Genomic DNA, 15222 nt, shown 5'->3' on the forward strand with positions numbered 1-15222 from the left:
GATGTTCATTGGGACAGTGTGTACAAGTATGATCTAATACCAAATTTATTTATGTATATAAACGATATATGGTCTTTAATCCCTAGACATTAAACTGAGACATTGAATGCACTTTAGACACTACTTCCTTGGAGTAACATCGACAAAACCCTTAGGCACATGACAAGACGCTTATGTACTATGAGATATTTAGTGATTTAGACTTGATCGACTTTTCATTAAAGAAAAAATTACCATCCGATGCATGCATTTTACCCATGTAATACTTTCCTCAGAGGCTCGACACGCCCAATTCACAAGAATAAGAAAAGATTATTACCCCCTAACTATCTTCGCATGAAATGTTCTGGCCAAATGTGAAGGGTGAAATACAACATTCGTCAAAGGAAAAATTGAATAAATTCCTCACATAATTACCAAATGAAGGTTATGTATGGTGACTCCAAACACAAATTTTGTATCGTCAAGGACTTTCGATTTGGCCGCGGCCATCTCCTCGTTCTACCGACATCATTTGTTCGGTTTTTTTTTTAACTTGATCCAAGTCATTGAGTAAACTTACTAAAATATTAAATACCCCCACCGTATTAATTAACAGAATTTTCGTCACCGCAGTTCAAGATAACATAGGACATGAGACTTTGGAGCAAGTTTTATTACATTGATTTAGTTTCGTCCACCTTGGAAATTTTGGGATCTCAGTAACATGCGACGTTGCCTCCTCCTAGCATAAATTTATCGTTTATTATTACCTTTCCCACTAAACTCTCTACAAAAGAAAATGAAGGACCAAGAGGGAGGAACCGAGTTTGGGAAAGCGTACAAGCCTAAAATTTTATCCCAGAATGGATGGCGACGACTCCGCCGACTAGATTTTCATACTCAACATTTTGAAACCCGGCCTCTGCTATCATTGAGCCGAATTTTTCCTGCGGGTTAAGAGTAAAGATCGTAAAGTATACACGTAAATAAAAAACCACCAAACAAAAGGGCACTCAACGAGCTCTTGTACATCAACACAAAACCAGTAGCGCAATCGTGCATGCACTCTACCTGAGTGGGGAAACGGCGAACACTCTCGACCAAGTACTGATAAGATTCACGGTCACCTGCAACTAACTCTCCTATCACCGGAATGACTGAGAATGAGTAGAAATCATACCTAAACAGAGGACAAAAGAGAGCTCATAAGTCATATCATTGACGATGGCAACATATGCACTAAAACAATACTGAATGGTAGTCCGACGGGTCGACCTTTTATCAACCAGGACATCGATGATTATGCCTAAAATTAGACTGGTTCTTGCTTCACACAAATAGTTTTGAAGGATTCATCGCACAAAGGAATACTCCCCAATTTACTTTATATATGTTAAAAATGAAAAAATATATCAGGGGAGACGACCTTGAACAGGTTATCGATTTTATAAATGGTGTGTGGAAAAGGGATCCTTCTTTAAGCAACAAGCAAGATCGAAATACTTACAACTCTTTAAAAATTGGAAGTTCTACATGGCTCAGTTCAAGGCAAAGAAATCTTCCTCCCCGTTTCAGGACCCTGAAAAACACACCAATGACGTAAAAAACCAGAATGGTTTCAATTTTCATAGCACAGAAAAGGAAGATCATCCAGAAAAGCCATGACCTACTGACCAGCACCTTTCTTATGAACAAGAATAACTACACCTGATTGGGTATAGTTTTAAGTTGAGCAAAAAAATTTGATAAAATATCAATAACAGCAACTCATCAATGATAAATGCAGATATACAGTATACCCCACTCAACCACCTCACAGTGGTAGAAAGTTGTCGCCGCTAAGGCAAGAGATTGTTATGCATTATCAGGATATGACACTAGTTCTAAATACGTAGAAGAGGAAACTAACCTGAAAGCTTCTGCAAGAGCTTTTTCTATGTGTGTAACATTCCTAATGCCAAATGCAATTGTATAACCATCCATTGAGTTGTCTTCAAATTTTAACTCCTCTGCATCTCCTTCAACCCAAACAAGAGACTTATCCTCTCCAAAACCTGAATGCATATAGGCAATGCTGCTTTAGAATGACACACATAGTTCAATCTTGGAAAAAACTAGGCCAAAATGGGAGCATCTCGATTTTTTATATGTAATCAAAGGGAGTTGTATATTTATTTAATAAGTGAATATTATATTGTGGAAACATAATAGTACGCAACACTGCAACCCCGAGTCCCCAGGAATGCAAATCCTTCAATCAACTGGAATTTCAAAAGGTTTTGTATATGGTCCATCATATCCAAGGATAGATCAAGCAGGAAGCTCGGGGAGAAAAACGCTCACCCCACAAACAAAAAAGTTAGAATTTAATATATATAACTTTTATATGACTACAAGGTTTTTCTCCTAATATATATTTTCCTTGGTGAATCATTGATTAGTTTCAATTCATGAGTCACCTCTCCTTAAACCTAAAAGCATATAATTTTGCTTAAACATTTATTTTGAAATCCCATCAGCCGAAACTTTTCCTCATTGTGCACTGTGACAAGTAAATAATAATCAACGAATACATCATCACTCACCTCTCTCTTGAGCTCGCTTTTTCCCAACAGTTAACATATTGGAGTTTATATCACAAACAAAAATTTGAGTTTCTTCAGGCACATTATCATCTTGATCTCTCAAGGCTCGACGTCCAACATCGTTGATAGATTCCAGGATCCTGAAAGCAACATCCCCTGTAAAACAAGAGAAACTTTACTCGTGTCTTGGATATAATAAAAAGTACCTCCAGGTGATAAATAAATTTAAAATTCCAAGAAAATACAATTTTCTCTTCTCCAAATGATTATGCAACTAGCTTAACATTCAGCAACGTCCACAAATCTTTGATGTATGACGAGATATTGCTACACAGTACCATCTCATTTTTATGAGGTTCAATCAACAACAAAAAAGAAAAAACTTGATACAGGCAAAACCTCAAAATTAGTGAGTGAAACTTGCATGCATAGATGTAATGAACGAATAACACCCATATCATAATACAAGATTTACAAGCAAAAGCAGGTGGTCAATTGAGACCCATGGATGTTTCGACCCTTCATTGATCTTTACTGGAATCCCATGTTAATCTGCTTCATGCACGTACAAATCTACCTAACAGCACCCATCAAACACTATTAACATATTTGAAGCTCACCAGTCCCCCCCGCCACATCAAGGTGCTTCATCCCCGGAAATGGATTCAATATGGAAACCAATCTACGATCACATTTGAACAATAAAAACTCGATAGAGTCAGAATAAATACGATAAAGTATTTAAAGAAAGAGTGAACACTGTAGCTCATCCTACAATCAAAAGAGAAAACAAACTTTTCTTTCCATAATCTATGCATTCCACCACTCATCAAATCATTCATGAGATCGTAGTTTGTTGCCACGCTCGTGAAAACGTTACCAACCAGCCTACTTTTTTCCTCCTCCTTAACTTCCTTGTATCCTGGAAAGAACATCAACAATAGCAAACATTCAAAAATCAAGAGTTACTGAGTGGTTCCACATTCAATATGCACTTTGTTTCATTGCATAACACACATACATAAAGTCAGAAACCAAGTGCAACAGGGAAGACCTGGGCGGCCACCCTGTCAAGTAATTCTTTTTGAAATTTCATCTTATTTAACTTCATATCTCCCTCAATTTAGAACTTGACTTCTAGCCTCCCCTCGCCCTTCTGGGATAAATTTTCTGGTATGCCCATAAAATGCTGGATTACTAACTTTAAAACAAGCTGGATTAACCCATTAGCCATTTATTTCAAAAGGTTCAATGTGGAGACAATTATTTCGAGATAGCATATCTACAAGATTTTCGAGACGTCAACAACTGAATTTTCGAGATAAGCATATCTAGCTTAACGAGCCATCAGCAACCAAAATTCGAATTCTTGATAGTATATCTAGATCGCGATTTTCGAGATAGCATATCAATTCTTCTCAGCATCTATAAATAGCCCTCCAAGGCTTGAAGAATATCACACCAAAATTCGAGTTACACACTCTCTATGGTACTCCAAAATTTTTGAGCAAGAGGAAGGCTATTTCGAGCAAATGGCAGAACTCGAGAGACATTGCCCAAATTCAAGCAACAGTTCTCACGTCTTTCAAACACGTATCTATAAGTGGACTTTTCGTGTTAAAAGAATAAGTATGTTTTAAAGCAATCGAACAGGCTATGCTTCAATTGTTAACCAATCCTTTTGTTTCATTTCGTCTAGTTAAGTTTTGCTCAATTGTTTTAATTTAAGCCACTGTTGAGCACGTCTTACTTTTTTATTATGGCCTCGACCGGTTGATCATGCATGCCTTCAATTATGTTGAATACACCTTCATCCAATAATTGATTTTTATGAAAAGAAAATATGATTTTCAAGCGCTGTTATGATTCAACTTGAAATGAGAACGAAATTACAAAACATGATAAGATATGATATGACCTCACACTGTGAGATATAATAATCGTTATGTGGCCCTCACACGGTGGGATATAATATGGTCTCGTCCCTAAGAGGTTCAAGAGACTGCTTAGTATATAATGTTAAGATAAAATTTCAGTGCTATATGATAAATATTTTATCTTTATGATACGCTTTGATGTTTTGTTTCGAATTATGTTCATCCTATATCTTGACCTTTGTGGCCATATGCTATACGACATGACATTTTTGAAAACTTCATCTATACGTATTAAGTATTTGTCATGGTTGGTCAGCCCTCAGTTGCTAAATGTTTTCTCAAGCACTCACCCCTTGCATCGCTGCTGCCCAGATAAGAACAAAAGATCGGTTAGACGAGGAGGAAAGACTATGTTTTGGGGATGGCAAAGAGCCAAAGAAGATGATTTCAAACTCATTCATTTTAAGTTCTGCTGGATTTACCTTATTTCAGCCGTAGATGCTTCCACTATTTTGCTTTTGGATTTTTGCATCGTAAAGACAATAATTTTTATGAAATGAACTGGTTTTGGCTATTTTATCTACTACGAGACTTGTTGTTTTCGATGTTTAATTGTTAAACAAAACCTTAGCACGCGGGACATGACACATTTAACATAGGCGGCGAGCATAAAAACAAAAATACAGGCTTCCCAAACCAAAACACACGCAATCAATCACCCTTTCCCCCGGCCCATTGCATCAAGTCTTCCTTCGCAGATAGTATTTATCACAAATTTGGTAAAATTTGAAGAAAAAAAAAATCAGCCACGACCCACCAAAAGCAGCAGAAAAATACATTCCAGCACGCAAAGAAGATGGATCAGAGCTCACATAAGAATTTCCCCCATCACAAAACTCCATTCATTGTCAAAGTAAAACAGAAGAACGAGTCGTTGATCAGTAAACAAGCACGAACACATACACAAAGCTGAATTAATTAATCAATAGCTCGAGCAAAAAAGAGACTAACCAAAACTGGTCGAATGCGTGTGTAAGAAGGAGCAAGAATTATATAGCGGAACGAATGTATTCTTCCTCAAGCCGCGAGAAATCAATCTCAAGGCGGTCGCCATTGCCGGAACAGAGCAACTAAGTTCTTCTCCCCTCTTTTTCTTTCTTCTTGTTTAGTCAATTTATTTGGGCCCTTTGAAGTGATAATTTGAAGCTTTTAGCCCAAATGAAGGCCCATTTGTATTCTATATTCTTAGCATTCAATAAGTGGTCTCAAAAAATGGTGGTCCAATTTTTTATGCAATAATTATGAAAATTTAAATTAATTTATATTAATATTATTTTAATTGTTATTTTCTGATGTTTGAAATATTTTTATTCAACAAATTAAATATAAAATCAATAAATTAAACTATTCAAACATAAATATTTGGTGAGTGTTAGTATATTTTGCATGGTTTAATTTAATGAACACTCATCTTAATGTAGACAAAAAAAGCAGTATATCCGAATTGCAAGCACTTCCCTTTTTGAGGGACCAAATAATTAAAGCATTAAAAAAAGTTTATAACAGCGATTTCCATATAAAAGAAGTAGTCGTGGTAAAAAAAAAATCAAATGATCGGGAATAGCAAAAAGTATTTGAGATTATTTGACGTACTGAAATCATTCATGTGATCTTATAATATAAGCTGGTACCTTCTTGCTTTTTTATATAAAAATCGTATAAAAATTTACGTTATCAAATAAAATAAATCATATATTACATATATATATATATAATTTTTTATCTTACACATTAATTTGATGCGACATTCCATCAGATGTTCGCCCAAATATCTCAATAAATTTTTTTAAAAAAAACAGATATTCACATGTACATCTTAAAAAAAACTTTTTTTAAAAAAAACATATATGCACATGAATGTCTCTGAAAAAATTTAATAATAATAATAATAATAAATTGAATGATGTTCATATTTACCCAAACCATATCCAAAGATAACACATACAGAATTCAACGTAAATAAATAAAACTTAATGGTTAGCCCTACATTTGAGATGTTTTCTCAGTAGGGAGCTCGTGGACTCCCCAATCTTATAGTACGGGCCCTACCTTTTATCTCATGGGCCTCACTTTTACTGCACATATAGATTTACTCTTAATTCGATCCAAAAATATTAATCACCGTATGAAAATATTATAATAATAATATTATTATATAATATTTAAAAAAAATTTGAAGAGTATAATATTTAAATTTGAGTTGCATTGTCATTGAAACGACTCAGGAATCAACATCGCATATTTTGATTATCAAAGAGTTACAAACATAACTGCGACATCAATTATAAATAAAAAATTTACTTAAGTGTCATAATTTAAAAAATTAATTAAGTAAGAAAGCTACACACACTTGACTGGAACTTGACCATTGTTGGACACTTGAGTCTAAACACTCTTAATCACCAATTAAAACCTATACTTATCCATCACTAGCCGTAGACTTTTCGTAGGCCACAATGATGGGGGCCCTGATTTGGTACATAATCATTTTCGAATTAAATATATATCTTAAATTTATAATATTTTTCATTTTCAAATTAAAAAAAAAAAATCATCCCAATTTCAAAATATTACAAATTTACCAATTATTAAGAGTTAAGGCTCGGTAATTTATCAAATCAAAACATCGAAAATGTTCAAACGAAATTCTTGAATGTTTATATGATTTTAAGAAAATATATTATACTTAATTAAAAGATGTGATAATTAGTTAATTCAACAAAAAAATCAAATCATTAAGTTATATCTATTTAGTTACTGAGATAAATAAAATTAAATATTAACACCGATGTACATTCTTGATATGACCTTGATCATAATTGTTTACCTTATAATTAATTATATTATGTATCAATAAATCGAAATGGCCCTATCCGCTTTGGGAGTTGGGAAGCCATAATTATTGCACTTCCGTCAATTATTAACCATAATTATTAAGTTTAATATTGTTTATGATGATCACGTTTATTTTATTCATCCACTGCTGTAAAATCATGTCATTAAAAAAGCAAGCACTTGGATTAGTGCTATTACTGTGGATGGCTCAGGAATTTGGAAATATTTATTTAATCATTTAAATAACTAATGTATTTGGAATCGCGAAACTTCGGTTGTAATAAATACATTTTTTGGACAAAATTCAATATAAATTTCTGCTATTTTATTAAATAAATCAGTGAAAGGGACGGCAGATATTTACCCTTTTCAAATTATTTGATACCAATATTTCTTAAATAATAATAATAATAATAATAATAATAATATACTTTGTTATTCACTATTGAAGCCACAATTATTAGTGTGGTACTTATCCATTGATGCCAACTGTTGCAAATTTATTTTAAAAAGTGATACCAATTGTTATTGAACACACATTTTTATAAATAGTGATGTGTGAAAATGACTTCATGATCGAAGGGGTTATTAGGGCCAACTTAGCGCCATTTAAACTATTTATTATAACTTAAATCACACGACGTAAAATATATTTCACACGAATTATTAAAATTTTGAAAATATGGATCTGGAATAAATATGCATATATATATATATATATATATATTTTCTTTCAAGTGCCCACCTACCATGCCCACCAATGATGTGGCACTATTCTATTGGACCTACAATTTATCACATCTTTATCACATCCAATAGAATAGTGTCACATCATTGATGGACATGGTGGTGGACATGATAGATGGGCACTTGAAAGAAACTATATATATATATATATATAGAGTTTCTTTCAAGTGCCCACCTACCATGCCCACCAATGATGTGGCACTATTCTATTGGACCTATAATTTATCACATCTTTATCATATCCAATAGAATAGTGTCACATCATTGATTGACATGGTAGTGGGCATGATAGGTGGGCACTTGAAAAAAACTATATATATATATATATATATATATATATATATATATAATGGGATAGTGTGTAACATGATATATAAATATTATATATGATATGAACGTAATTTCTTTACATTTTAAAATTATTTTCATATAAATAATATTTAACATTAAAGAATAAAAATCCAAAACATTATATTTATGTAAAACTCTGATATCAAAATAAAAATGTTAAAAATAAATTTTTGTAATATTTTTATGGTATATAGGATAAACCATTTAAAAATTCAAAAGTGTAAATAAAGATGAAAGAATATTTTGTAAGATGGGGATAGATATGATAATTATAGATAAATAAATAAAAATTGACCAGAATAGGTTTTTATGAAATTTTTTTATTAAATTAAGATGAAGTGTTTTGTCATTTTATAAGGTATTGTTGGTTTATCAAAAATTATACCATGACATCAAATTAATTATTTTAGGCTCCTCCTGTATTATATTAAATAATATAGATTTTATAACTAAATGGTAAGAGCAATCATTTTATCAAAAGTTTAGTTGATAGTAACGATACAACTCCAATATTTTTTCATGTATTGTAGCTCAAACATCATTTGTTAACTTTATCTCAATAGAGTCAATTTTTGAGGTGCAATAATTGTTCTTGCCGAGTAAATGAAACGTGACGCTTGAGCACAATTAATTATCATCAGCTATAACTTTTGATAAAACGACAAATGTTCAATCTTAAACCCAAATATAAATAAAAATGATTGATTAGATTCGGCATAAAATTTGACGGTGTTGCCTAACAATATTGGTTGTTGAGGAGTAGTGATCTTCAATTATATGACAGCAATGCTGTGCCCGCCAAATTTAAACCTTAAACAGAGGCGGCTGATTTAATAACACGGTGCTTAATTAGTGATAATTAATTTGTATACAAAAGTTAGTAAATCATGCGCCTAATTAATATCTACCCTCTTCAATATACATATCAATTCAAGAAATAAATCTCTTAACGATATTATTAATACTAAGAATTAATATTACAATGCAATTAATATATAGTCCTAATCGTGGTTATACGACCACAAAATTAAATTAAAGTTATTGGGTGATTAAAATTGTCGGATTATGCACGACACATATATGTGATATGTATATGCATTAAATCATCTAACAATGCATGTTATATGGAGTACTTGAATAGATATGAAAATACATGCATGGAATCGCCAGTTGTTTATGGCCCCAACTGGATCCAGCAATTAAGTTTGTAATTAGATCACAATGTTGAGACAATTAATTCAAATTAAGTCTAATGTCGTATTTGATCCAAAAGTTGATTAAATTTATATCATCACTTTCATTTAGCCGCGTAAGTAAAATCAAAATAGATAATTTTGGAAGAGAGCAAGTTATTTGCCTACCTCAAGCCTAATTAATTAGCTAAGCTCTGATTATTTGAAAAGCTCGTGATCCGGCTCATGTGTAGTTCGTGAATGTTTTTAAGACACCTTCTGTAGAATAATCATAATCATATTATTCAGATATTACAAACTGTGTCGCAATACGTGAAAAATATTTCAACCAAAGTTATGTCCTGTATAATATAATAACAATAAAAGAAATTGTTGAAATCTTCCTAAAAACTGTGATATAGTCTCATGTATAAAACTCGTGAATCTATTGATAAATCAGAACTCGTGAATCAAAATCATGGCTCGGAGTTTGGAAGCATACATATGAAGCGAAACTTATGCGTATTAATTCGAGCTCACTCGAAGCTCGATTTTTATAATGATCGTGTTTGAGCACAAATTCGATGTCAACCCGACTCATTCACAACCCTATATATCAAGGTATTCTATTTATATTATAACTTTCACCTTATGAAATTTATGGAGATTCATTAAATAATTTAACTCCCAATTGCATGCATGACGTTAGTATTTGGATATATTCTTGAAGCAACGAGTCCGTATTGAAAATTATGAGTTTTAAATCTAGAGTGACGAATGATGCTATCAGTCCATCTGTTACCTCAAAACAAACTCATCTCTCTAGCTGTGTTTGGTTCCCACAAAAATAATGCATCTGATCACATATAAATGTACCTGAAATTATTATTGGAAAAATACAAATAACCATTATATTTATTTTCCAATAGTGCCCTTGGTGGGTGTGGGAAATGAATTATTGTATTGTAAACGTTTTGGGGAATTTGCAATTTTGGCTCGATATATTTGTTTTTTTTGATTTGGGTAGTTTGTGTAATCAAATTCTAATTTTAGATTGTTATCGTTATGTTTTTCATTTTTTTGACGTAACGTAAATATGAAGTTAACGTCGATATACCGATTATATATCTAGTAGCATATAAATACTTTTGATAAAAGAAACTAAAATTACTACAAATCAAAAGATTTAGGACTGTAAGTCTCGATTTTGATGATACTGAGAACCGATATTGCATATATAAGTAAATACCTAAAAAAGTTATATACTAATAAAGAAATAACAAAAGAAAAAAAATTGATGGTTTGAATTTTTTTTTTACGGATGACACTAGACAAGTAAATCATATCGGACAAATCATGTGCGATAAACTCGTTTGAGAAGGTGTTAATAGAGAATATCGACTCCCGACTCTTTATCAAAAGTTTATCTACTTCATTAATTCAGACACTTATTTGGGGCGATTGTTTGAATTTTATTGGCATAAAAGTAGTTTGGTTAAATGTTTACAATAAAAAAATAATAATAAACCTTTGTTTTTCAAATGAGATGTTAAAAAAAAATTCGGTTTTTTTATGATCTCTTTTATCTCCTACTGTAGCCCATTAACTTATCTCCATTACATTTTATATTTTTTTAGGGATGAGATACCTAAAAAATATATCGGTTATCGTATGTAGGCTGTAGCAATACATTTTCTTTTGTTAGCCCTAATTATATTTAGGGATGAGATACCTAACACTAATTATGCAACTTGCATGTACTAAATCTTCAATAAAGTTTACATGATAATATCTATAGCTAAAAAATTAATCTTATCTTGAAAACATTTTTAGTTATATATTCAGAGAGTAGGTACCAATAATTTTTTAAAAAAAAGAAAATAAAAAGGAAAATCCAGTAGTAATGCAACTTGTTGCAAGGCAATTGAATAGCGAGGCCTAAAAATCAAATCAACCAATTAACAAACAGTATGGTTACATCCAGCCAGCTGTGTCACCAAAGGATGGGTGTCACCCATTTATTCTTCATTTATTTCAATAATATTAAATTATTTCTATAATTTCAATTCCAAAAATAAAAATAGAAATTATATAAATTAAATTATTGAGATATGTTATGTAGCATGCATGTATGTAGTAAATATTATTGATAACTCTCACGTCATTGCATAATTTGCATTAGCTGTCTCGTGGTCCCTCTTCTTAACAAAATCCAAGTCAACATTAACATCCCCTATCAATAGCTACACATGTTTCTTTTTTTCATTATTTCTAAGTTAATTGTGTTATGGGAAATTAAATTATATTAAAAATTAACCCAGATTAATTTCTAAATCACCCCTTAATGTCATGAAATTAATATCTAAATAACACAATTTTAAAAATTATGATTTAATCATGCTAATAAAATAATGTACTAGTTTCAACTTTGAAGCATATCCACCCAAGCTCAAACCCCACCAGGCTCTTGCCAATTTGACACATTATATAAACCGACACATTTTTCATGCACAACACAAAAACTTCAAGACACCTTTCCTAGTCAAGTAAAGAACAAACTCTTTACATGCACCACATAATGAAGATGCTTGCGATTTTTTTGGCGTTGTTTTCCTTCGTCTCGGCTGCTTTTGCCGGGAATTTCTACCAAGATTTCGGGGTAGCGTGGGGCGGGGGACGGGCCAGATCCTTCGACAACGGCAACTCGCTCACACTGACTTTGGACAGGGAATCTGGCTCCGGATTCAGGTCCAAGAAACAGTACCTGTTTGGGAAAATCGACATGAAGATCAAGCTTGTGCCCGGAAATTCTGCTGGCACAGTTACCACATACTATGTAAGTCTATATCCATGCATATATATGATCCAAATTAACATCCTTAAGAAACAGTGGATATTGATGCATCAGTTCTTATACTAACCGTTTTCGTTATGTGTGTTTTTACTTTTTAGCTATCATCACTTGGACAATTCCACGATGAAATCGACTTCGAATTTCTTGGTAATGTTACGGGGCAACCTTATGTTATGCATACAAATGTATATGCACAAGGCAAAGGCAGCAAAGAGCAACAATTTTATCTCTGGTTTGATCCCACCAAGGACTTTCACACTTACTCCATCCAATGGAATCCTCAAAGCATCATGTAAGACTAATATATAATAACATCCACACGCACACGCACATGCACGCGCATGTATTCGAAAGCAGGGGCAGATCACGTGGCCGAAGAACTGGAAGTTCTTATCCCCGCCCTCGTATAAAACTTGATCATGAATCTTTTGTCTAATTAGGATGTTCCATGAATTTGAACAGATTTTCGGTGGACGGGACTCCGGTGAGGCAATTCAAGAATCTTGAATCCCGAGGGATACCGTTCCCGAAAAGCCAACCGATGTGGATATACGCGAGCCTGTGGAATGCAGATGACTGGGCGACAAGAGGGGGACTAGTGAAAACGGATTGGTCCAAGGCTCCTTTCTATGCCACTTTCACTGGATTCAATGCCCTCTCTTGCCCCAGCTATGCTTCATGTTCAGCAAACTCTTGGTTCTCACAGTCACTGGATTACGCTGCGATCGCAAAAATGAAGTGGATACAGAGGACTTATATGGTTTACAATTATTGCACTGACTACAGGAGGTTTCCTCAAGGGTTCCCCCCAGAATGCTCCATTGCATGATGTAATAGATTTTAATCAAGTGTAAGATCTTTAAATTTTCTTCTTTTTTTTTTTCATGTTGTTTATGTTTTATGATTTTCTTTTCCCTTTTTGTGGTTTTGGGTTTTGGCTATAGGGGGTGTTCTGTTCCTTTTTATGTTGTTAATCCTTCTACCAACCCCTACGTATGTGTCTCATCCATATATAGGTGTGTAAAAAGTTTGTATATTTTATTCTTTGGAAGTGTTTAAATAATAATAAAGAAGAATGGTGTGCTGAGAAATGTTTAAATAAATTTTTTTGACTTGGGCTGTTCAAACTTCAAATAAAGAAATTTATCCATTTACATATGTTTTTTTATGGACTTTATCCACTTATTTTACATGCACGTACACAATCACTCTTGGAACCAAATCTTTGAGGTCCAAATAGTGAAAGAGCACCGACAATGGGAAATAAACAGTGAACACTCACCTTTCACTTCTGTCAGACAAATTAAAGCAAAATTGGCCAATGTATCCACAAGATATTCTTCCATCCCATTTGCTGTCAAATCCAAGATTTGCTGTAACTTCCTAATTTCAAGCCTCTCAATGAGTCGGTCAATAACTTTAGTGCAGGCCAAGTTTAAGTTTAACAACCACTGATTCAAATCACTTTAAGGTGATACGTTGACCAACTTTATCTTCTTTCATTAAAAAAATAGTTCAAGTATCACGTTTCGATCAATGCACTATACGGGTGAACATGCAGAAAGGTGGGGAGCAATCGTCGATCCCTAACACATCCTCTTTCAACCATTCCATAATCCAAGATTTGCCACTACATGTCTGGGGTTGTTAGATGTCATGTTTTGGACACTTAGGGTGGAGTAGTACACCTAAACGGATTGGAGTGTGTATCTAATGAAGCCAGCAGGGCGAAAATTTAAGTGAACCAGTGACCATAAAACCACTCTTTCTGTGACATAGAAGAATCGAAATGAAACGAGAACATAAGCGGATTCCTACTACAAACTGAGTTCATGTATAAAACAATTATGTAACCAGGAAGAAAAGCAATGTCGTCTCTTGTAAACTGAAGTAATACATTGTTAGCCTTTCTTAGTATATTTTAGAGGCACTAGTCTCTAATGAAACAAACTCCAGTTTACTACCTTGAATTTTTCCCACAGATCAAGTCCAACTTAGAAAAGAACAGAGAAACTTTCTCGGTGACACCAATAATCAGCGTTTACAGTTAAAAATTTAAGGCCTGTTGTTTGATTTAAAATAAAACAACTTAAAGAAAGGTAGTAAAATATTTTAAAGCCACCTCTTGTAAATTCCATTATATTGAATCTGATCCCAGTAGTTGGTGTTTAATACATGCTTAGCCTTCCGTGGTATTTTTTTTTTTTAGAGAATTAGAGGCACTGGTACTCTATAATTTAAACATACTCCAGTGTTCGACCTTGAATTTTCCCACAGACGAAGTTCAACTTAGAAAGAACAGCGAAACTCTCAGTCGCGCCAATCGGTGTTTATATCTAAGATTTAATTGTTTAATTTAATATAAAACAACTCAAAGATAGTAATATAGCTAGTTTAGTGAATCAAAGCAGTCTTATTGAAATATCAGATCAGTATAATTAACCAAAAACGAAGTGAAGAAAAGTTTGATCAAGAATCCCAGTAAAGAGTTAGACAACTAACATGAAAATGACTGAGATTGAGGATCATACCCTATAAGAAGCCTCTCGAAACTCAAACCCCAGAAACTGGTGCAGCTTTTTCTCTCTTCGGTCCGTCAGACGTGGAAGCACTAGGCAAGTATAGTATATGTTTTTCTTTCGGCAATATTTACCTCAACAATGGGAAACTAAAAATGTCATCACATTAACATGTCTGAAGCAATAAACTCCACCACATATTGATATAATTATATTGTTAGATCTACATGTTCCTTATCA

The 15222-nt window shown here is 33.1% G+C and overlaps 2 protein-coding genes across 4 annotated transcripts; one reads left to right on the forward strand and one right to left on the reverse strand.

The window, feature by feature from the left end:
* Positions 1-562: 562 nt before the first annotated feature.
* LOC140893586 (2-methoxy-6-polyprenyl-1,4-benzoquinol methylase, mitochondrial) lies at positions 563-5614 on the reverse strand. Of its 3 annotated transcripts, XM_073302665.1 has the most exons (9): positions 5456-5614; positions 3363-3489; positions 3188-3249; positions 2568-2723; positions 1892-2036; positions 1490-1561; positions 1054-1162; positions 824-929; positions 563-724 (listed from the first exon to the last, which is right to left on the reverse strand). In XM_073302665.1, the coding sequence occupies exons 1-8, from the start codon at positions 5556-5558 to the stop codon at positions 828-830; spliced, it is 876 nt and encodes a 291-aa protein (XP_073158766.1). In that variant the 5' UTR covers positions 5559-5614; the 3' UTR covers positions 563-724; positions 824-827. The 3 variants fall into 3 exon arrangements, with proteins under 3 accessions (XP_073158766.1, XP_073158765.1, XP_073158768.1); XM_073302664.1 differs by having other exon boundaries at positions 563-929; XM_073302667.1 differs by lacking the exon at positions 3188-3249 and having other exon boundaries at positions 563-929; positions 3343-3489.
* Positions 5615-12111: 6497 nt separating this feature from the next.
* LOC140893587 (xyloglucan endotransglucosylase protein 1-like) lies at positions 12112-13617 on the forward strand. Its single transcript, XM_073302668.1, has 3 exons — positions 12112-12445; positions 12562-12755; positions 12926-13617. The coding sequence occupies exons 1-3, from the start codon at positions 12176-12178 to the stop codon at positions 13290-13292; spliced, it is 831 nt and encodes a 276-aa protein (XP_073158769.1). The 5' UTR covers positions 12112-12175; the 3' UTR covers positions 13293-13617.
* Positions 13618-15222: the final 1605 nt, after the last annotated feature.

Source organism: Henckelia pumila, chromosome 3 (assembly GCF_033568475.1).
Source record: "Henckelia pumila isolate YLH828 chromosome 3, ASM3356847v2, whole genome shotgun sequence".
Lineage (NCBI taxonomy): Eukaryota > Viridiplantae > Streptophyta > Magnoliopsida > Lamiales > Gesneriaceae > Henckelia > Henckelia pumila.

Bases quoted from the DNA above. Each gene is read 5' to 3' on its own strand.
- LOC140893586 (XM_073302665.1), bottom strand. From the start codon at position 5,558: ATGGCGACCGCCTTGAGATTGATTTCTCGCGGCTTGAGGAAGAATACA. The intron at 2,724-3,187 runs GTGAGCTTCAAA...CTTGTTTTACAG, and splicing joins TGATGTGGCGGGGGGGACTG to GGGATGTTGCTTTCAGGATC. The intron at 1,163-1,489 runs GTAAGTATTTCG...TCCTCTGTTTAG, and splicing joins CTTCCAATTTTTAAAGAGTT to GTATGATTTCTACTCATTCT.
- LOC140893587 (XM_073302668.1), top strand. From the start codon at position 12,176: ATGCACCACATAATGAAGATGCTTGCGATTTTTTTGGCGTTGTTTTCC. The intron at 12,446-12,561 runs GTAAGTCTATAT...TTTACTTTTTAG, and splicing joins GCACAGTTACCACATACTAT to CTATCATCACTTGGACAATT. The intron at 12,756-12,925 runs GTAAGACTAATA...GAATTTGAACAG, and splicing joins TGGAATCCTCAAAGCATCAT to ATTTTCGGTGGACGGGACTC.